The sequence below is a fragment of the Nyctereutes procyonoides genome, unplaced genomic scaffold (genome assembly GCF_905146905.1).
Source record: "Nyctereutes procyonoides isolate TBG_1078 unplaced genomic scaffold, NYPRO_anot_genome, whole genome shotgun sequence".
Taxonomy (NCBI): Eukaryota; Metazoa; Chordata; class Mammalia; order Carnivora; family Canidae; genus Nyctereutes; species Nyctereutes procyonoides.
This window is the reverse complement of record NW_026575043.1, coordinates 35,320,382-35,341,952: the sequence shown is the minus strand read 5'-3', so window position 1 is coordinate 35,341,952 and position 21,571 is coordinate 35,320,382. Positions and strand designations below refer to the sequence as shown.

At 47.1% G+C, this 21,571-nt stretch overlaps 1 protein-coding gene across 3 annotated transcripts in view; it reads right to left on the bottom strand.

Annotated features, from left to right (window-relative positions):
- MED15 (mediator complex subunit 15) overlaps positions 1 to 18,393 on the bottom strand; it is a 70,154-nt gene extending 51,761 nt beyond the window's left edge. For all 3 annotated transcript variants that reach the window (XR_008664078.1, XM_055322526.1, XM_055322524.1), the window contains exon 1: positions 18,256 to 18,393. Coding sequence is in view for 2 of the 3 variants with exons in the window: in XM_055322526.1 (XP_055178501.1) it covers positions 18,256 to 18,323 (68 nt within the window). In the remaining variant the exon portion in view is untranslated. The remainder of the gene's footprint in view (positions 1 to 18,255) is intronic.
- Between the last annotated feature and the right edge of the window lie 3,178 nt (positions 18,394 to 21,571).

Here is a 21,571-nt window from a genome sequence, read left to right as displayed (position 1 = left end):
CTCAGGGACCAAGGGTAAATGGAAAGGTTCCTAAGTGAAAGTCCTCCTCCACTTCAAACTGCTGGGTAACCACTTCCACACTAGTAGACATCGGAGATTTATTCTCTGGAAAAGCATAAAATGGAGATCACTGGACTGGGAAGGGGTCAACCCAGCCAGCTGAGAAGGCACAGGGAGGATAATGAAGGAAGCAGATGGTGTGGCCTCTGAGTGTGTAGATCCAACTAAATGCTGAGGCCCATCCGCCTGCTCCTCTACCCACCTGTGGCCTCCTCCAGTGTGGCACCCAGGCCTTCACCCTACAGCCCAGTGTTTGGAAGACCATGTTCTGGTGGAAAGACCCAGAACCTGAAGCTAAATGAACCTCTGGGGAAGCTGGCAGTGGGCATGCCCCTCATGCTCAGAGCGTCCACTTATCTTCCTCATGGCCTTCTCTTAGAGTGAGCCACCAACCAAGGGCTCCCAGACACCCTCACATGGTAAAGACCCCACAAGAAAAAAACGTCAAAAACCTATCTTTATTTTCCAAGGAGATAAGACATTGCATCCACTAAACAGGAAGTCAGAGTACCAAAAAAAAAAAAAAAGAGAGAGAGAGAGAGAAAGAAAAAAAGGCAAAGAGTTCTTAAAAATAAAATCATGTAAGCATGTCAGCAATGAAAGGTCAGAGATAAAATTGAAGAAATCTCCCAGAGGGTACAGCAAAAAGACAAAGAGATGGATACAGGAGATAAAGGAAAAATTAGAGGAGATCGAGGGGCCAACATTCAGACGCAGGGGACAGAGGGAAAACAGAGAGCGGAGGAAACGTGGCTCCCTGTGATATGACTTGAAGAAACTTTCCCTGAAGTACTCAACAGGAATTCTGGGAGTGAGGCACATGGCCCTGAAGCTCGCTGGGAGAAGTGCTGGGCCGGCACAGCAGCACCACCAGAAACAAGAAAGCTGCGGGATGCACTTCTCCGTCCTCAAGGAAGTACTTCCCACCTAGAAGCCCATGTGCATCTAAATGGACATGGTCTCCAGAAATGGAGTTCTTTCTCTAGAAGCCAGTGGAATGAAGGAGTAACCAAAACAAAACACAAAAAAACCCCATAAAAACCACACTACAGGATAAAGAAAACAAGAAACCTAGCACTGGAGCTGTGCTACTTGAGAGACTAGCACTGCCTCTTGCCTGTGCCCCGAGAGCTCCAGAAGTCCAGGGAAAAAACTGGAGCTGATGCAGAGCCTGGCAGTGCTTAGCACGGGGATAACTATACTGAGAGGTGACAGGAAGGTACGAGAAGAGTCAGCCATGGGTACACAGAAAACTGGGCACATTTTTAAGAAGACTATTTTATTCTCCAGAAAAACTAAAAACCAAAAGCCTGTCACAGTATGCTACAATGGTTGTTTGCAGAGTATCATCTGTGCAGGCATAAAACATAAGTATTCCTTACAGAGTTGCCCAGGAGGTAACATACACGTAGAACAAGGGAGCGGCAGAGATAATGGCTGTGTAAAGGGAGCTACGGAGAAAGTCAATACATAATTCATGAAACTCATAAATGTGACGCCCCAAGACCGCAGCATGTGCACATTACTCAGAATCCCAGGCACATGCCAGAAGAAAGAGTGGAGTCACAGGGGAGTTCTCAGTGAGAGGGGGCCCATCATGGTTTCTTGCAGCGTTTTTTTTTTTTTTTAATAAATTAATTTTTATTGGTGTTCAATTTACCAACATACAGAATAACACCCAGTGCTCATCCCGTCAAGTGTCCCCCTCAGTGCCCGTCACCCATTCACTCCAACCCCCCCCGCCCTCCTCCCCTTCCACCACCCCTAGCTCGTTTCCCAGAGTTAGGAGTCTTTATGTTCTGTCTCCCTTTCTGATATTTCCCACACATTTCTTCTCCCTTCCCTTATATTCCCTTTCACTATTATTCATATTCCCCAAATGAATGAGAACATACACTGTTTGTCCTTCTCCGATTGACTTACTTCACTCAGCATAATACCCTCCAGGTCCATCCACCTCGAAGCAAATGGTGGGCATTTGTCGTTTCTAATGGCTGAGTAATATTCCATTGTATACATAGACCACATCTTCTTTATCCATTCATCTTTCGATGGACACCGAGGCTCCTTCCACAGTTTGGCTACTGTGGACATGGCTGCTAGAAACATCGGGGTGCAGGTGTCCCGGCGTTTCATTGCATCTGAATCTTTGGGGTAAATCCCTAACAGTGCAATTGCTGGGTCGTAGGGCAGGTCTATTTTTAACTCTTTGAGGAACCTCCACAGTTTTCCAGAGTGGCTGCACCAGTTCACATTCCCACCAACAGTGTAAGTGTGTTCCCTTTTCTCCGCATCCTCTCCAACATTTGTTGTTTCCTGCCTTGTTAATTTTCCCCATTCTCACTGGTGTGAGGTGGTATCTCATTGTGGTTTTGATTTGTATTTCCCTGATGGCAAGTGATGCAGAGCATTTTCTCACGTGCATGTTGGCCATGTCTATGTCTTCCTCTGTGAGATTTCTCTTCATGTCTTTTGCCCATTTCATGATTGGATTGTTTGTTTCTTTGGTGTTGAGTTTAATAAGTTCTTTATAGATCTTGGAAACTAGCCCTTTATCTGATATGTTATTTGCAAATATCTTCTGCCATTCTGTAGGTTGTCTTTGAGTTTTGTTGACTGTATCCTTTGCTGTGCAAAAGCTTCTTATCTTGATGAAGTCCCAATAGTTCATTTCTGCTTTTGTTTCTTTTGCTTTCGTGGATGTATCTTGCAAGAAGTTACTGTGGCCAAGTTCAAAAAGGGTGTTGCCTGTGTTCTCCTCTAGGATTTTGATGGAATCTTGTCTCACATTTAGATCTTTCATCCATTTTGAGTTTATCTTTGTGTATGGTGCAAGAGAGTGGTCTAGTTTCATTCTTCTGCATGTGGATGTCCAATTTTCCCAGCACCATTTATTGAAGAGACTGTCTTTCTTCCAGTGGATAGTTTTTCCTCCTTTATCGAATATTAGTTGACATAAAGTTGAGGGTCCACTTCTGGGTTCTCTATTCTGTTCCATTGATCTATGTGTCTGTTTTTGTGCCAGGACCACACTGTCTTGATGACCACAGCTTTGTAGTACAACCTGAAATCTGGCATTGTGATGCCCCCAGCTATGGTTTTCTTTTTTAAAATTCCCCTGGCTATTCGGGGTCTTTTCTGATTCCACACAAATCTTAAAATAATTTGTTCTAACTCTCTGAAGAAAGTCCATGGTATTTTGATAGGGATTGCATTAAACGTGTAAATTGCCCTGGGTAATATTGACATTTTCACAATATTAATTCTGCCAATCCATGAGCATGGAATATTTTTCCATCTCTTTGTGTCTTCCTCAATTTCTTTCAGAAGTGTTCTATAGGTTTTAGGGTATAGATCCTTTACCTCTTTGGTTAGGTTTATTCCTAGGTATCTTATGCTTTTGGGTGCAATTGTAAATGGGATTGACTCCTTAATTTCTCTTTCTTCAGTCTCATTGTTAGTGTATAGAAATGCCATTGATTTCTGGGCATTGATTTTGTATCTCTTGCAGCGTTTTTTGTTCTGTTTTTGAAGATTTTATTTATTCAAGAGAGAGAGAAAGCTGGGGGAGGGACAGAGGGAGGGGAAGAGAATGCCAAGCAGACTCCCCACTGAGCACAAAGCCTGATGCAGGGCTCTTGACATGGGGCTCGATCCCATGACCCTGAGATCATGATCTGAGCAGAAACCAAGAGTCGGATACTCAACCCACTAAGCTACCCTGGAGGCCTGGTTTGTTGGGTTCTTTTGTTTGTTGTTTATTTTTTACCATTCCTTGACTTTTAAAATTCATGTGCATGAATTACTTTAACAAAATAAGAATTAAAAGTTAAATGATGGGGTGCCTGGATAGCTCAGGCAATTAAGCGTCTGCCTTTGGATTGGGTCATGATCTAAAGTCCTGGATTGAGCCAGCATCGGGCTCCCCACTCAGCAGAGGGCCTGCTTCTCCTTCTCCCTCTGCTGCTCCTTTGCTTGTGCACTGTCTCTCTCAAATAAAAAATAATCTTTAAAAATTAAAATTAAAATTAAATGAAAAATGCACATGAAAAGTATGCTACAGACTCTGCCATGGAGAAATACTCAGTGAACTCCAACTGTTAATGAAAGTCTCCTAGGAGTGCCTGCCTGGCTCAGTGGTAGAGCATCAAGACTTGATCTCAGGGTCATGAGTTCAAACTCCATGTGAGACATAGAGATTACTCAAAAAAAAAAAAAAAAAAAAAAATTCCAGACTCAGGCAACCCCTACATCCTCCCATCCAGCTGGAAAAGCCCATTCCCTGTCCTCCACCAGTGAAGGACTGTTCAGTGGGTCTTCCAACCTTCACCGAGTCCTTAGAAAGCTCCAGAGCAGCCTCCTGAGCCTCCCCTCCTCTTGGTTGTGCAGTTAGCAGTGGCGATTTACTGCCCCAGGACCCCAGGTACTTTCAGCTCAGAGGCAGGAAATGACTAGACATCAATTGCTCAATCCCCAACAGTAACCAGTGCAAACACCTGGCCTTCTTGACATCACAGGTAGCCGTTAGCATGTTGGCCAAACTGTATCCCAGACTGCAAATGCTTCCTTGTCTTGGCCGGCACCCTTCTGCATTCTGGTTCTCTGACTTTTTGAAGAAATAGAAAGTGTTTCCTAACCAGATAAAAATAAGTATTTCAGAATTTAACCAGCCACCTACATGTAGGAAAGAGTATTTTAGTCTTGTGGAAAGAAAATTCTTAATCACACAAACACAAGAGACTGAAAGCACTTTCTTTTCACATTCCTCTTGGTTTGTTTGATCAAGCTCTCCAAATCCTACTCTTAAGATTTCTCAATCCCCAACAAACTAGATCAATGGAAGAACTATTAAAGAGAATACTGTTGCCCTTAAAAGGACATGTTGTTATTTGAGCTTGTTGAGAAGACTACAGGAGCTTTGTCATCTACTGCAATCTGCCGGTCTGTGGTCTGCTCCCCACAGGACCGGGAGAGCTGCAGAGGCCTTGAGACTCCTGTTCAGGTGCTGGCCTTTGGGCTCCAGGCCTGGGACAATGCCAGCTCCCCCAATTCCAGCCCCCAGCCCATCCCACTCACCGGCAGGCAACCACACAGGGAAGACGCTCTCTGCCAACCCAAAGAATTTATTAAAATGCTTATCTCATATGACTTTGTGATATCTGGGGGAGAGAAAAGCCCTATCTTCTAGAGATCTGCACTCAAGGTCTGGCAGTTGAAATCATATGGTGTCTGGAATGTGATTGAAAACAGTCCAGGAGGGGGTGGAGACGGATGGGTGAAACGGGCCATAAGTTGCTAACTCTCAAAGTACCTGAGAGACCATTCTTCTATCTCTATTTCTGTGAATGTTTGGGAAAGGCCACAATGTAACTTTTAACAAGATAGTAAATAAAATGCTCATGTCAAGCATGTGGGATGGCTATTCAGAGGACCCTGGAGGAGGCTTACTCCCAAGAGTGCCCCAATGGGAGGCCATCTTGGCTGTCACACAGGGAGGGACCACGCACTGTGAGTCACCCTGGCTGCAGAGGCTTCTTGGCCTCGAGAAGCTAGGGCCTCTGAAGGGCAGTAACCAATAAAAGTTTTAAGAAATCTGCTCCCACACCAGAGGTCAGCCCAGTCCCTCACTCCTAGACAAAGCCTAACTATGGGAAAAGTCCCACTGGCCAGAAGCCTTGTTATGTCCATGCCCTGTATGAAACAGGGACGGAGGAACACAGGGCCAGGCCAGAGTCACCCCCCAAGAGACAAACACAATCTGAGCTGTGAAAAAGCCAAAACTCAAATTGAACTTGAGTCTAACTCCACTTAAAAAACACTGGTATAGGGATGCCTGGGTGGCTCAGCAGTTGAGCATCTGCCTTCGGCCCAGCATGCGATCCTGGGGTCCCGGGATCAAGTCCTACATCAGGCTCCCTGCATGAAATCTGCTTCTCTCTCTGCTTGTGTCTCTGCCTCTCTCTCTCTCTCTCCGTGTCTCTCATGAATGAATAAATAAAATCTTTAAGAAAAAGTTTAAAAATACTGGTATATACATGTATTTACATATTTTAAGATATATACATATCAAGGTATTACCCACAGAAATAGGACTGGAGGTCAAAAATCAAATTGTCACCAATGGCCATCTTTGGGCAGAGAGATTATAGAAAACATCTTCCTCTTTTGAAATCCTCTACAATGTTATCAGAAAGGGAATAAGTACTGTATACACTGGTCCTGAACACAGTGACAGAGGCAGGCCCAAGCTGCTGGGACTAGCTTCCTGTGCCCACACCACCTTACCCCAGTCTCTCCACACATCTGTTCTGCCCACCACAGCCATAGCCAGGGCCTTCTGCTCAGCCTCCTCTGCGGCCCCCACCCACTTCGCTCCTGCAGCTGACTGCTCTTCCAGTTTGCTCCCTGCACCACCCACTGGCTGCTGGACTCTCCTTAGAAAGGCAGACACCCTCACATACTCCACACATCCATCACCTTGTACCCCACCCTTCAGAAGCAGCACAGAATCACAGCCCGTCTCCCTCAGGGGTGCATACCTGTATCTTTCTCCTCCCTTCCTCCTGCGTGTACACACATACAGTCATCAAATTACAAAGCAAAGCTTCTTTCTTTATAGACTCTCTCCCTCCTAAATCACCCTCCCTCCATTCCCATTGCCATGGCACCGAGTAGGTCTCAAATTTGAGTGTACTTTCAAGATCAACAAGGGTGCTTGTTATAAAGGCGGGTTCCTTGACAATGCCAGATGTTGGCAAGGATGTCTGACAAGGGGAACTCCCCTACATGGCTGGTGGGAATGTAAATGGGTACATACCAACCTGGGAAAACTGTTTGGCAGACCACAGTAATGCTGAATTCAGGCCACACCCCTCAACCTAGCCTGGATGCTCAGCCCAGAGAGCATCCAGCATATACCCATCAGAAGATATTCCCCTGAATATCCCTGGGACTATCTTCACATAACCAACAACTGGAATTAACTCCAATGTCCATCAAGCATAGGGCAGAAAAGTAACCTGCAGTCAAGTAAAGGATGAATAACACATGGCATAAATAAGAACTGTTACGCATAGGATGATCACCCATCACAGACATCATGCTGAATGAAAGATGGCAGACACAGTATGACTCCAAGACAGGAAATTTAAGAACACATGTCTCCATGGCCAAGAAGCCAAAAGAGTAGGAGCAGAATCTACAGTGGCTGAAGCACAGAGGGAGGAGGTGCTAGGTGCCAGGCCTGTTCCAGATGCAGGCTTGGGCTATGGCTATGGGGCATTTACACATGTAAACATTCAGCCGTTATACTTCAATGTAAAGAAGCACCAGGGCACCCGTGTGGCTGTCAGCTAAGCCTCTGCCTCTCGATTTCAGTTCAGGTCGTGATTTCAGGGTCCTAAGATCCAGACTCACATCAGGCTCCGTGTGCTCAGAGGGGAATCTGCTGCTCTCCCTCTGCTCCCCACCCCCATGTGCTTGTCCACACAAGAGCGCTCTAAAATAAATAAATTAAAAAAAAACAAAAACAAAAAACCACACACCATGTGAGACAACCAGAGCTGCTACGCCCCAGCCCCATCCCCAGGTTTGGACTGGAACAGCCTTGTGACTGAATTCTGAGTACAGAGCACAGGTTTCCCTCTGTACTTTCACAGACTTGAATCCTCCCCAACATGAATCAAAGCAGACCCGTAGCTTTTGGAGGGCTCGGGGTGATCCATCAGAGCCTCCCAGGGCAAATCTGGCATTTTTTCTACTTTATAACAGAAGCACCATCCAAAACCGTGACCAGATCACTTCCTCAAACATCACCTCTGATGAGGACTGAAACAAATTGGAAAGGGGTGGGGAGCAGAAAAGGATAAGCAGGGATGCGGATAAGCCACTTGTTAACCAACAAGCACCCCATCCATACCACTAGAGCCTCTGGGAATGTGGAAGGGGTGGAGTTTTGGTCCAGGCCTCCAGCCTGGATGTACCTCACCTGCCTGTCCCTCTCCTGGACCAGACGCAAGTGGCTCAGCTCAAAGGCTAACCAGCAGCTGGGCCACTCTGGTTCCCTATGTGCCCCCCACCCCTCCAGCAGATTCCCAGGCGGAGAACTTACAGAAGCCTGTGGGGCCAAAGGCTAAGTAAGATGAAACAGGGTCCAGAAGGAGGAGGGAGCAAGACAGAAGTCAGCTGCTATTCATCAAGCTCGAGCACCAGAATGTGTATAAATGAAAGAATGGTTAAGTCTGAGGGAAGGGTGTACTGAGCACTCTGTACTATCCTTACAACTCTGTATGTTTGAAATATTCTCAAAATAAAAAGCTCAAAGTAAGAGAATGGAGACTTCCAGAGGTCCAATGTCTTCTCCAAGGAGTCACTGCCCTCAGTAATGGCCATTCCACCTCAAGATACTTGAGGTCATTCAATTAGGGATCTTTATTAACCCCCACCAGGTTAGCAAGAGAGTTGTTTTAAAGTAGAAGGGAGTTTCTCCCTCACAGGGTGGGTTTCCAGATCATTACACCTGGGATTCTAGTGTATCTTCTTTGCTCTCCAGGACTGGGTCCTCAATTATTTACCTGTTAAAAAAAGAACCACCTCGTAACTGTCATGGACTCCCTGTTTTTAAATGTTTCCAATTAAAAAAAAAAAAAAAAAGCTCCAAATGAGAAGTGGTTCAATGTTGAGGAGCACTGATGAAAGAAAGCTCTGGAAGGCCATCAGAAAAGAAGCCAGCACTGTTTTCCACCACCCTATCTGCTATTATTACGCACCTCATATCTAAGTCAAGGCACCATGCCAGTTGCTCAGTGAGATGTAGAGGTATAAGATCAGGACCCACACTCAAGGAATTTATAATACCGTTGGCAAGGCAAAAAAAAATTATAATGAGTATAAAAATAGCAAAAAAGAATTCTTCTGTTCAGTGCATGTAGGATGCACTCAATGTAGACCCTACAAACTCAAGAGGAAGAATTGCCATGGGTTGAGCCATCAGGGCTCATAAAGAAGGGATGAGGCCAAGGCCAAACCTCCAATGGGGAAAAGAACAGAGAAGAGTGAAACCAGAAGGCCTGGCATGGAGGAGGGAGCATCTGGCTAGGGCTCTCATACCAGCACAGAGGGAAGGCCATCTGGAAGGACAGTTTCAGTTTGAAAGAAGAATGCTTCTTAGCAGGGGTAGAAAGGAAATAATCATCTTAGGAAGACTGTGGTGGCATTCAGGGCCCTGGTGAGAGGACACCCACCCCAACGTCAGAATGTGATTTTCCACCTTATGGTAGCTATCTATGACCATGGCTCCCTCCTCCTCATGTGCAGACAGGGTCCACCCCTTCTTCAAAAGACTTTTGACTACAAAAGGAATATTTATTTATTGTTAACAAAAATACACACATACTGAAAGCTACAAAGAAAATGAAAATTACTCAGATAATCAGCTAACAACATCTATTTAACAAAACTCACTCCAGGGTAACTGGATGACTCAGTAGGTTAAGTGACTGCCTGCAGCTCAGATCATGATCCTGGGGTCCTGAGACAGAGCCCTGAGTTGGGCTCTCCCTGCTCAGCAGGGAGTCTGCTTCTCCCTCTCCCTCTCCCCCTCTGCCCGTTTGTGCTCCCTTCTCTCACAAATAAATAAAATCTTTAATTAAAAAAAAAAAAACCACACCCTGGACCACACGTCCTACTTGCTAACCTGCTCTTCTCATTATCAAAGGGCTATGGAACACCTCCCATGTCATATTCTTTTTAAGATTTTATTTTTAAGGGGCACCTGGGTGGCTCAGCGGTTGGCAGTCTGCCTTCGGCTTGGGTCATGATCCTGGGGTCCGGGGATCGGGTCCCACATCAGGCTCCTTGCAGGGAGCTTGCTTCTTTCTCTGCCTGTGTCTCTCTGTGTGTCTCTCACAAATAAATAAATAAAATCTTAAAAAAAAAAAAAAAGATTTTATTTTTAAGTAATCACTACACCCAAAGTGGGGCTTCAATTTACAACCCTGAGAACAAGAGTCACATGCTTCACCAACTGAGCCAGCCAAGTGTCTCTCTCATGTCATTTTTTTTTTTTTTTGTAAGACGGATTTATTTTGGAGAGAGAGAGAGACACACAAACAGAGGGTGAGCATGATAGGGGGAAGGGCAGAGGTAGAGAAACTCAATCAGACTCCCTGCCAAGCAGGGAGCCTGACACCGGTCTCACTTTCAGGACCCCAAGATAATGACCTGGGCCACAGTCAAGAGTCGGAGGCTTAACTAACTGAGCCACCCAGACGCTTGACTCCCATGTCATTTTTAACAGCAGCCCTAAATCTACCATCCCTAGCTCCTAGAACAAATCTAACCCAGCTCCACTGCTGTCTTATCTCCCCCTGTTCCTCTTCTGACTTGATGTGGAAATGAGCACCCTCACTGCCAACAGGCTTTGAACACTCTCCTGAATTTTGCCTTGAAGGAAATGCCTAAGGAAGTAGACATTTTAAGCTTACTGGAATAAAGAGTATTGCCAAATGGCCTTCAGAAAAATGGCCTCATTTATGTGCTTCCAGTAGCAGCTTGTGAGGATGTCTGTTCGCCTGCGTCTTCCCATGATTGGTGTTAAGATTTTCTCCAACTTGGGGGGCCACCTGGCTGACTCTGGCAGAAGAGCACATGACTCCTGATCTTGGAATTCTAAATAAGGTCAAGCCCCATGCTGTGTCTACAGATTACTTAAAAAATAAGGGGCACTTGGGTGGTTTAGTTGGTGGAGTGTCCAACTCTTGATCTCAGCTGAGGTCTTACCTCCAAGTAGTGAGTTCAAGCCCTGTACTGTGTGGAACCTACTTAAAAATCAGTCAATTAAACCAATCGAATCTTGGGGTACCTTGCTAGCTCAGTCAGAAGAGCATGAGACTCTTTTTTTTATTATTATTATTAAAAACTTTACTGAAGTAACAGTAGATTCACATGCAGTTATAAGAAGTAACACAGAGATCCTTTGTAAACTTCACCCAATTTCTCCCAAATATAACATTTGTGTAACTATAGTGTACAGTGTCACCACCGGGATGTGGATGCTGATCGTCCACTCATCTCCTTCAGACTTCCCGTGTTTCCTGTACTTATTTGTGTCTGCGTCACTGGAGCATGAGACTCTTGATCTCAGAGTCATAAGTTAGAGCCCCACTTTAGGTGTTGGGAGTACTTAAATTAATAAAACTTAAAAAAAGAAAAGAAAGAAAAAAAGAAAAAAGACTTTTTCCAACTCTGAGGTGAGCACCCATCAGGTTAGCCCACTATCACCACAGAGCCATAGCAGGGCTCTGGTGGTGCTTGGGAATCCATGCACCACGGCACTCTTGGAGATGCAGGAATCCCCATGAGGGGTTCAGACTGGGGGAAACGAGTGTTCAAGAAATTCAAGCACAAACTGGTAACTCTTCACATTGGGTGTGAAGAGGAGGGAGGCAGCAGGTGGCCTGGTGTCCTGGAAGGGTGAGCAGGATGGGACTGCAATGTTCCACCATGGGAGGGATTGGTCTCATGCAGGCGAACAAAAAGGATGCAGAACAGCCAGGGTCAAGAAAGAGCTGGGCTCCTCTGAGAAACCACAGGCAGCCCAGTATAGGGGGCTACAGACCCTGGAGGAGGGAGTCAAGCTGAGATTTGAACCCAAGGCAGTGGGCAGCCACTCAAACATTCCCACCATCAACATAACTGAGGGCAGGGGGTGGAGTCCAAGAAGCAAGAATCGATAACCTGAAGCTGAATGTGGCATGGGGTCCTTACGCTACTTGGGGGGCGCCTAGGTTAAGGCTGAGCATTTGCCTTTGGCTCAGGGCACAATCCCGGAGTCCTGGGATGGAGTCCTACATCGGGCTCCCTGCACAGAGCCTGCTTCTCCTCCCTCTGCCTGTGTCTCTCTGCCCCTTGCTCTCTCTGTGTCTCTTGTGAATAAATAAACTCTTTTAAAATTTTTAAAAAATAAACTATGCTACTTGGTTTTAGGATTTAAACTTTCCATTTCAAATTTTTAAAAGTTCATTACTATTCCTCAAAAAAAAAAAAAAATGCACCCTCTGGTATGTAACCAACATTATTGCCCTGAGGAATGCTTTAAAGGGCACTCCCTTGCCCTGCATGACAGTGGCAGGGAGATGATCATGTGACAACAAGGGAATGTCTCACATGGAGCCCGGACTAACCACAGCCACCTTGTCATAAATGGCAGCAAGAGTTGGAAGACTTCTGGTCAGGAATGGATATAAGGGCTGTAGGTGTGATGGATGGGTGAGGTCTCTTACAAAATGGAGCTGGTGAGGCTGGGAGCCTAGCTATAGCCTGTGCGAAGGCCAAAGATCATTGGAGGCTTGCTGGCTGGCCCTTCTGCTACTGTTTAGGTTCCACTGACCCACGAGGAGTTGCTAAAATTGCCAACAGGATGCCCGCCAGCACCTGGCTTTGGTCACCTTCCAGCTGCCATCTCTCTGCTACGCCTAAAAAGCAGGACCTCTCTTTCAAAAATTAAAAGTCAGTTTGCCTCTCTTGTCCTGCTTTGGTTCCGCAAGCATTCATTCGTAACATGCAGAGCTAACTAGAAGCAGCAGTGACCTCTCCTCTACACCTCAGTTTCTTCATCTTAAAAATGGAAGTAACAAATGCATCGACTAACAATGCAAGCGGGAAGTCAATGAGCTAACATAGTCAACTCCTGCAGTGGGGATTCATATCAGCTGCTGTTGTTGCTGCTATTAAGAAAGCCTTGACCCCAGAGCAGATGAGGGCCCACAACCCCTCAGGTCACTGTCACTCCTGGTCAAGAGGCAGTAGGGTTCAGGACTCTGAAGTCAATGGCTCCACAATCACTTCCTGATTGCCATCAGGAGAAGTCAGGCTTGGAGGTGGTCAGAGAGACAGGCCCCTGGCCTCCGGGAATGGACATAGTGGTGGCTTATACACAGAAGCCTACAAGCCAGCCTGGTTGTTTAGATACCAACCAGGCTATGAAGAAAGCAGCGGGGCTCAGGACCTTCCCCACTGGAGAATAAAGGCCAGAATCACACCAGGAGGGCACAGGGCTGTTGGGAAGCCTAAGTGGAATAAGCCATTGTCAAGGCTCAGCCGAGATGCCCTCGCTTCTGCTTGGAGGATAGAACATACACAGGCAGAATCGAGACATGCAAGTTTCAGGGCACTCCCCACCCGTCCTAAGGCCTCTCCAGGCCCTTGGAAGTTGCTGTTCAGTTGTTTGTTCTTTGTTCCTCATGGATTTTTTTGCTTTGTTTCATTATGTTTCTGGCTAAATAGCACTCAACTTTCTTCTTATGATCCACGCAGACAGCTCTGTATCTCCTAGGTCCCAGCCTGGAGCTCACATCTCCTTTGGGGGCTTCACCAGAAGAGGTGGTTGACCTGTCTGGCCTGAATCTGCTCCGCGCTCCCTGATCTCCTGGCACTCAAGTAAAGCCCTGATACACACTGCCCTTCCCCACCCCTCACCCCCAGATCTCCTCCCCTCTGCAATCTGTTCAGCTCAACATTTATTTATTTCATGTTTATATGTGCAATCTGATGTTCTGAGAGGTGGGAGGCATAAAAGTCTAAAGAATAAGATGGCAGAAACATTTAAAAGAAGGGGAAGAATTGATTGACGAAGTCCTTTCATTCACTACTTACCTACCCTGTCAGGCATAGTGCCGGCTACTACAGATACATGCTTGTTCTCTAGGATCCCACATACCAGACATGGGTTCAACACTAACCCAGCAATCCCCCAGGAAAGCCCTAGGCCCACAAAAGCCAGGCTGAGAATTCTAAGGGGGGCATCCTCCCATGTGCTGTAGGGAGAGTGGACGTTCAATGAAGAGATGATTTGAACTCACCAACAGTGTCACAACTACCCTCCCCACAGGCTCCTTCAAGTGTCACCAATTCCCTTACCCAGGCTTGGGGGTTTTACCTTCACCTTCCAAGGCTCCTAATCCTGCAAGAACCTAAGGAGGAGGCATCTGCTAGGGCTCAGATGGAAGTCTTTTCATTTTTCCCCCCACCTTCCCTGTGAGATAGACTGGGCTATGGACTGGGCTAATGGACAGACTGGGCTAATAGACTCTAGCCATTTCATAGGTGAGGGAGATGATCCAGAAAGGTTAGGTACTCTGCCCATGGTCACTTGGTAACAAGTGGAGAAAGTTGGGGGTGGGGTGGTTGCAGAGCTTCACAATGCATCCTGGCACAGGTAGAGAAGACCACTGTAGTATGAGAGGGCGGCACACACAGCCCTCAGAAAAATACTTCCTCTTGCACACTTCAACACGTGTTTTATATGCCAGATGCCATGCTTCTTGGGACTGGGGCCCACGGGAAACTACAAACGGCTGAGATCCAACATATCAGTGAGAGTGACCCAATTTAGGCAGGGTAGGCAGAGAAGGATCTGGAGTATTTAGTATTTAAGCAAACATCTAAAGTAAAGGAAGAGAAACTGGTCATAAATGTAGTGGAGGGAAGTCCACCCATTGCTGAATACCCTAAATACTTCATAATAACTTGTTTAAAAAGAGAGAACCGGGCAGCCCAGGTGACTCAGTTGTTTAGCATCACCTTCGGCCCAGGGCCTGATCCTGGAGACCCGGGATTGAGTCCCACATCAGGCTCCCTACATGGAGCCTACTTCTCCCTCTGCATGTGTCTCTGCCTCTCTCTCTCTCTCTGCCTCTCATGAATAAATAAAATCTTTAAAAAAAATAAAAATAAAGAGAACCAAAAAAAAAAGAGAGAGAGAGAACAACAACAAAAAGAACCTGGAATGTTCAAAAAGCTGAAAGGTCAGAGTGGCTGGAGCAAACTGAGGGGATTAAGAGGTGGCTAAACCAGGCTATGGTGAGGAGCTGGGAGAGTAGGCCATCTGGAATCTTGTTCTAATGCTGAGAAGTTCACAGACAGGTTTTCAGCAGGGCAGCAGAGAGCAAGGGGGAAGGAGCAGTCCAGAATGGGTCCAGATGTGGCAGAGGCAGTAAAAGGCTAAGAGGCTATACCAGAGAGTCCGCACAAGAGCTCTCCTAACCAGCCCCAAATCAAAATCACTTTTTTCTCATAGTAGCCAAGAGACTAGATTATCGGCCCTGTGATCTGAAGCACTATTCTCTTAATAGATACTCAAGAGCCAAGTGGAGACATGAACCAGCTATCAGATGCTTTTCCTTCTGCTGAAACTCCTCAGTTCTTCACTATGCTTTCTTTACTTCCTCACTCATCTATACAAATTACTTGGGTTCTAAACATTTCCCAAGATATCCACCTTCAAACAACAGCATAAACACCAGAGGAAGTTAGACTTAACCCTGCAAACACAACAAATCAAGGCACCAAGAATCATGACTCTTCCAAGCGAATCCTGGAGAGAAAACAAACCCGAGAACTGAGAGCACCACATCGTGTCAGGCAGACAATCTTTGAAACTGCTCATTCCAGCAGTTTCAAAGGGCTCCCCAAAGATGCCTATGCCCTAATCCCTGAACCTGTCAACATGCTAGGTTACATGGCAGAAGGGACTTTCCAGCTATAATAAAATTATAGACTTTAAATAGGAACATCAGGGTGCCTGGGTGGCTCAGTTGGCTAAGCGCCTGCCTTCAGCTCAAGTCATGATCCCGGGGTCCTGGGATCAGTCCCGCACCAGACTCACTGCTCTGAAGGAGGCCTGCTTCTGCCTCTCCTTCTGCCTGCCATTCCCCCTGCTTGTGCTCTCTCTGTGTTAAATAAATAGTAGAATCTTTAAAAATAAATAAATAAAATATGGACATCATCCTGGATTATCTGAGTGGACCCAATCTAACCTGAGTCTTTACTAGAGAATGTTCTTGGCTGAAGTCAGAAAGATGCAATAGAAAAGCCCACCCCTGTTGGAGGGGGCCACATAGAAAGTATGAGACCGAATGCAGGCCACCTCTAGGAATGAAGACTAAATAGTAAGGTCCGAGAACACCTTAGCCCTACAACTGCATTGAATGAATCTGGCCAACAACCTAAATGGGCTTGGAAGCAAATTCTACCACAGAGCCTCTAGGAAGAAATGCACACCTAACCAACATCTTGACTTCAGCCTTGCAAGACCCTAGGCAGAAGACTCAGCTGAGTCCACCTAGAGCTTACATCTACAAAAACTGTCAAGTAATAAATGTGTGTTGTTTTAAGCCACTATAGATGTGGTAATTTGTTACAGCAGCGAGAGAAAAACTAATACACAAGCAGCAATCTGGCAAATAAAGGAAAGAATACAGCTTGCCTAAAAGCAGAAGGAAGCTGAATTATGAAGTATCCAGGCAGTCCTTGACACCCAGAGACTCTTCAATTACCCTCCTGCCCTCTGACACTCCCTGACCCCCCAATTTCCTTTGATGGCAACTCAGTCTTCTGATTCTATGGTTCTGGTTCTAAGGTCTTCCCAAAGAAAAATCTTTGCCCTAAAGGCTTTTCTTGCGGAGCCCTGAAGTGGGCCATCCCTCATGATTTCATCTATAGACAACTCCAGGGAATCAACTCCCCCAAACAAAACAAAACACTTCACTGATTCTGCAATATCTGCAGAATTGCCCCCAGACTATTCCATAGCAGTGCCCAGAGCCACTAACTCTACAGTCCCCACGCCTTCCACTGTACTAAGAGGCTTCCCAGCATTCCATCCCACTTCCTTCCTTCCACGCTGCTGCATTCCCCAACCCCCCGCGCCCTCCCCCCCGGCATTCAGTTTAGTCATCAAGGACTGTCTATGCTTGCTCTCCCCTTTCTCTGGAATGGTCTTCCTCTTTCAGTTTCCACCACTGTCTAGTACAGGCTTTTATACTCTCTTACTAAGTCATTCCACAACCATTTTATGGAGCAATGTGACAGGCAGTGATCTAGCAGTAGGAACACAAGGATGAAAAATGACAGGTCCTCAAACCCCAAGAGTTCAAAACTCATAATGGGCTAACTGGCCTCTCTCTTCTGTTTTTGATCCATCTCCAGAGACTCCGGGAATCTTCCCAACTCTGACATTTCACTACCTCAAAGCAGGCCACATGCCAAATACAGGCTCAACTCCTTAGCACAGCACTCCCACCGCTAACATGTCAGCACCTGCTCACCCTCATTCCATTACCATCTCCTGAACCTCGTTACTCCTCAATCCCCAGAATTCAGCCTATAGCAATATCCTCCAATGCAGTGAGAGTTCATACTTCTCCACTACTCAGCTTGGAATGATAGCCTTTCACACTCCTACTTGTCTTTTTAGGGCACAATCTATTTGCCACCTACTCCAGAAGGCTGCTTCTGCCCTGCTCAAACTGTCCATTCTTCCTAGGAGAAAGACCGCACTGCAACTACTTCTTTATAATAGTGCGTTCCCAGAGGGCAGGCAGGGGCTGTCTCAGGCAAATCTGTGGCTAGCACAACACCAGTAAGCTCAGTAAAATACTGCTGAACGAAACAAGCAGTGGGTGGTGGAGTTCCACTAGGTGAAGCCTAGGTTGCAGTGGCAGCCCCTGCATTGAGGGGTTCAGCAGCTGCAACTGTGGGGCAAAGGTATTAACCCCAGCTCTTCACTCCCTCCTCCCAACCGACGGTCGCTTCCTGACAGCCTCTTCCTGCCACCCTTAGCAAAATCCACACTGGGGCGGGACTGGGGCGCGGGGGAGGCAGGTTACCCTTAAGATTCTCCATCCCCCACCACCCACAGCCCCAAGCACTAGCTTCCCAACCTCATCTTCCACCCACCCCCTGCAATCTCTTTCTCTCACTCTGATGTGCTTTTCTTAAAGACGAGTCACAAAACACCCAGATCTGCTAAAGCCGCCACGGGCTGCCCCCTTCCTTTTTCGAATTCAGTGTGATTCAAAGCAGGGGAAAGTCTGCAACCAAAGCACACAAATGACGAATGAGAACGCTCAGGACGATGACTCATAAGCCAGGGCTCGCTGGGTTTGCAGAGTTTGGCCCCGGGAAAGCTAACGAAGAGTCCATATCAGCCAAGAATGGAAAGGACAGCCGAGAGCTCAGCCGCGCCCTGGACTCACGCGAGCCCCGGGAACCTTCGGCTCTCGGAACCCCCAGGCCCCAGCGGGTCCGGCCGCCCTAGGTCTCCCGCGAGTCCCACCCGGGCCTCGCCCTCCGCGCGCGGGAGGGCTAAGGGGGGAAGGTCCGGAGATTTCGCCCTCTAGCCCAGCCCCTACTCACATTTGACTGACCAACTTCTGCCGGAAGGCGGCGCTCCGCCAATCGGTCTCCTGCCCCGAAACGTCCATACCGGTCCCTCCGCTCCCACCGCCCGCGTCCCGCTCCGCCGCCGCCGCCGCCTCTACCGCAGCGCCAGGCCCAAACCCGGAAGCCGTCGGAGTCGCCTCCGCCGCGCCGGAAGCCGAACGGAGATTGTGGGAAATGGAGTCGCGCGCACGGGCCTGCGGGAAATGGAGTTTCGGGACGGCTCAGGGCAACTTCTCAGCGGCCGGCCTCCCGCGTACCCCAAACCATGGCCTCTCCTCTAGCGCCCCTACCGCGCGGGACGGGAATTCCAGGTGCTCGGGGCTGACCCGACCCGGTGTGGAAGAGCCATGGCTGCATAGTACTCCTGGTACTCCCTGCAGTCAGCCTACCCTGGCCACCTGAATCTCTTGTGACCCATATCTGTGCTGGCCTCACCACCAGCACGAGATCGGCACCCTTCGGCCAAGCTGCTGGCAAGTCTACAGCGGATGCTATGGAGATTGTTTATTTATCACATATTTCGCAGCACCTACTGTAGGCCAAGTACTACGCCAAAGTGATCTGGGCTCTGCTTTCCCACCACTACCTTACAGCGCCACATCCAAAGTGTGACCACATAGACTTCGGTCACTGCTTCTTTCTGCTAGCCTTTTGGAATCTCATATCCCACTGTATTTTGTAAGGGGTGGTGATAAAAGGAGCCTAAGCCACATTTATTTAATTCCGGACTTGGGGCAGCTCCAGGTGGCTCAGTGGTTTAGCAAAGCCTACGGTCCAGGGCGTGGTCCTGGGGACCCGGGATGGAGTCCCACATCAGGCTCCCCGCATGGAGCCTGCTTCTCCCTCTGCCTGTGTCTCTGCCTCTCTGTGTATGTCTCTCATGAGTAAACGAAATCTTAAAAAAAAAAATTCTGGACATGGGCAATCTTGCTTGGCCCAACAGCCACGTCCCCGTTTGAGCACACAAACTTGTTGGGTGGAGGTGGAGGCAAGTGAGCTGGAGGTGGGATGCAAGGGGGTGGGAGGAGCCAAGGATACTTTGAGGATTATCAGAGTTCTGCTGGATGGAATCTATGTGGCCCTTGTCTGTGCCTCAGGGGTTTTGGAGTGGGGGGTAGGTGGCAAAAATCCTAAACCTAGATGGTTCCCAGGTGCCAAGTGAGCACTCACCAAATGGGCCTCAAAGAGTGTGAGTGGGCACCGACTGGTGTCTGTGAAGTGCCAGGCCCAGGCTAGGCTATGAAGACCCTTTGTCTCTGTGTCCCAGGCAGGAGCCTGGGGTAGGGGGCTGCACTGTGGAGCACTGGGAGAGAGAATGTGAGCAGGTTCCCCAGAGGGGCCCCTCTTGCCCACAGGGTTTCAGGCCTTGTGTTGAGAGCTTTTCATGATCTTCAAACTTTTTGTTCATTCTCTTAAAAATACGTTTTAAAAACTCTGTACTTAGGATGATCAACTTGTCCTGGTTTGCATAGGACTCTCTGGGTTTTATCTCTGAAAGTCCTGTAGCTCAGGTCAAACGGCATGATTGATCACCCTATCTATATTCCTCTTGCACATTTTTAAAAACTGGGATATAATTTACCTCTTTAAAGTATACAATTCAGGGATGCCTGGGTGACTCAGTGGTTGAGCGTCTGCCTTCAACTCAGGGCGTGATCCTGGAGTCCCAGGATCAAGTCCCCTATTGGGCTCCCTATAGGGAGCCTGCTTCTCCCTCTGCCTATGTCTCTGCCTCTCTCTCTGTGTCTCTCATGAATAAATGAATAAAATCATTAAAAAAACAAGTATGCAATTCAGTGTTTCTTAGTATTGTTCACATACTCATAAGGATGTACAACTATCACCACTCTCTTGCACATTTTAAACTTTTTTTTAAAAGTAGACTTCACACTCACCATAGGGTTTGATCTCACGATCCTGAGAGCAAGAGTCACATACTCTACCAATTGAGCCAACTTGCACATTTTAGGTTGACATCTAAACACTTTTCTAAATACGTTCCCAATGATATGATTGCAGTGTATCCTATATTGTATATGGGCTTCAAATGCATTTTGTTATTTAGATCCTTGGCTCTGCACATTCTGTTCATCAATTTATTGGTCTCATAATCTCACTGGCAAAATCCGTCCTCAATGTCAAACCCTTTGGCAAATGAGACTCCCTGGAGCTCTGGAAGAAAAGGGTGGACTTCATATCATGTCCAACCCAATAGGGTCCCCAGGACATCTCTTCCCCTCTGCACTCTGGTTTTGGAAGGCTGATAGAGCCACAGACACAGATTCACAGACAGACAGAGGCTGGGGCCTGTCAAGAGTTTATCATTGGGATAAAATTAAGTTCTACCCCCTTTAATGTTTGCTCCAGAGCTCTATTTCTACTTGTCCCTTTGTTTGGGGCCCAGAGGTGGTAACTCATATGGCAATGGTCTTTGGTTAGAATCCGAATGGGTGACAAAGGAAGGAGAGGAGGTAGAGACAGCCACAGACCTCTTAGCCTAGGGAAACAGGACGACCAAGAGAAGATGGATCCTGAAATGGACCTGCACTCTCTCAACACCTATAGACCTTCCCCCTTCCCTGGGGCCCCAGTGTGAAAGTGGATGGTTTAGATCCTGAGGATGAATGATGGAGGAAGCTGAAGCCATGCCCATGCTTGACCTGTATCCCACATGACTTGAGAGTGATTAAGTCTCTGTCCTCCTGGTTCCTGCAGGCTACCTTGCCTTGGATCCACTAGTGATCCACTAGTCACACATTTTGTGAATATCATTCTGGGCCCTGCAGGAGCTGGGAGCTGGAAGCATCTGGGGCAGATGAACTTCTTTCTCTCTAGGGAGCCTTGCACATGCTCCGTCTCTGTCTCCCTTTAAACTCACGTGAGGATTCCTCTGATTCCACTCCTTGCTTTGGTAATCAAGTCCATGAAAGGTGATCATCTGCCCCCCCCTTCCACCCCAGCACCTGCTCAATATAACCCCTCTACTATGTTTAGCATAGAGCCTGCAATCGATTCTGTGTGGGGTGGGGGAGCAGTGGTGATTATTTCTCCTAAAAGCAATACATGGAAACTTGAGAAAGGACCAAACATTATAAATCCCATCATTCAGAGGCTGCCACCATTTATATTTTGATAAATTTTCCATCTTTTCCTACCCACCCTTTAGTTTAAAAAATACAAGTCATGGTGTAGATGCCATTTGATCCTGTACTGTAAACCTAACATCATACCATAAGCATATCCCCAAGTATTAACAACCCTTTAGTAACTGGAATTTTAATTATAATTT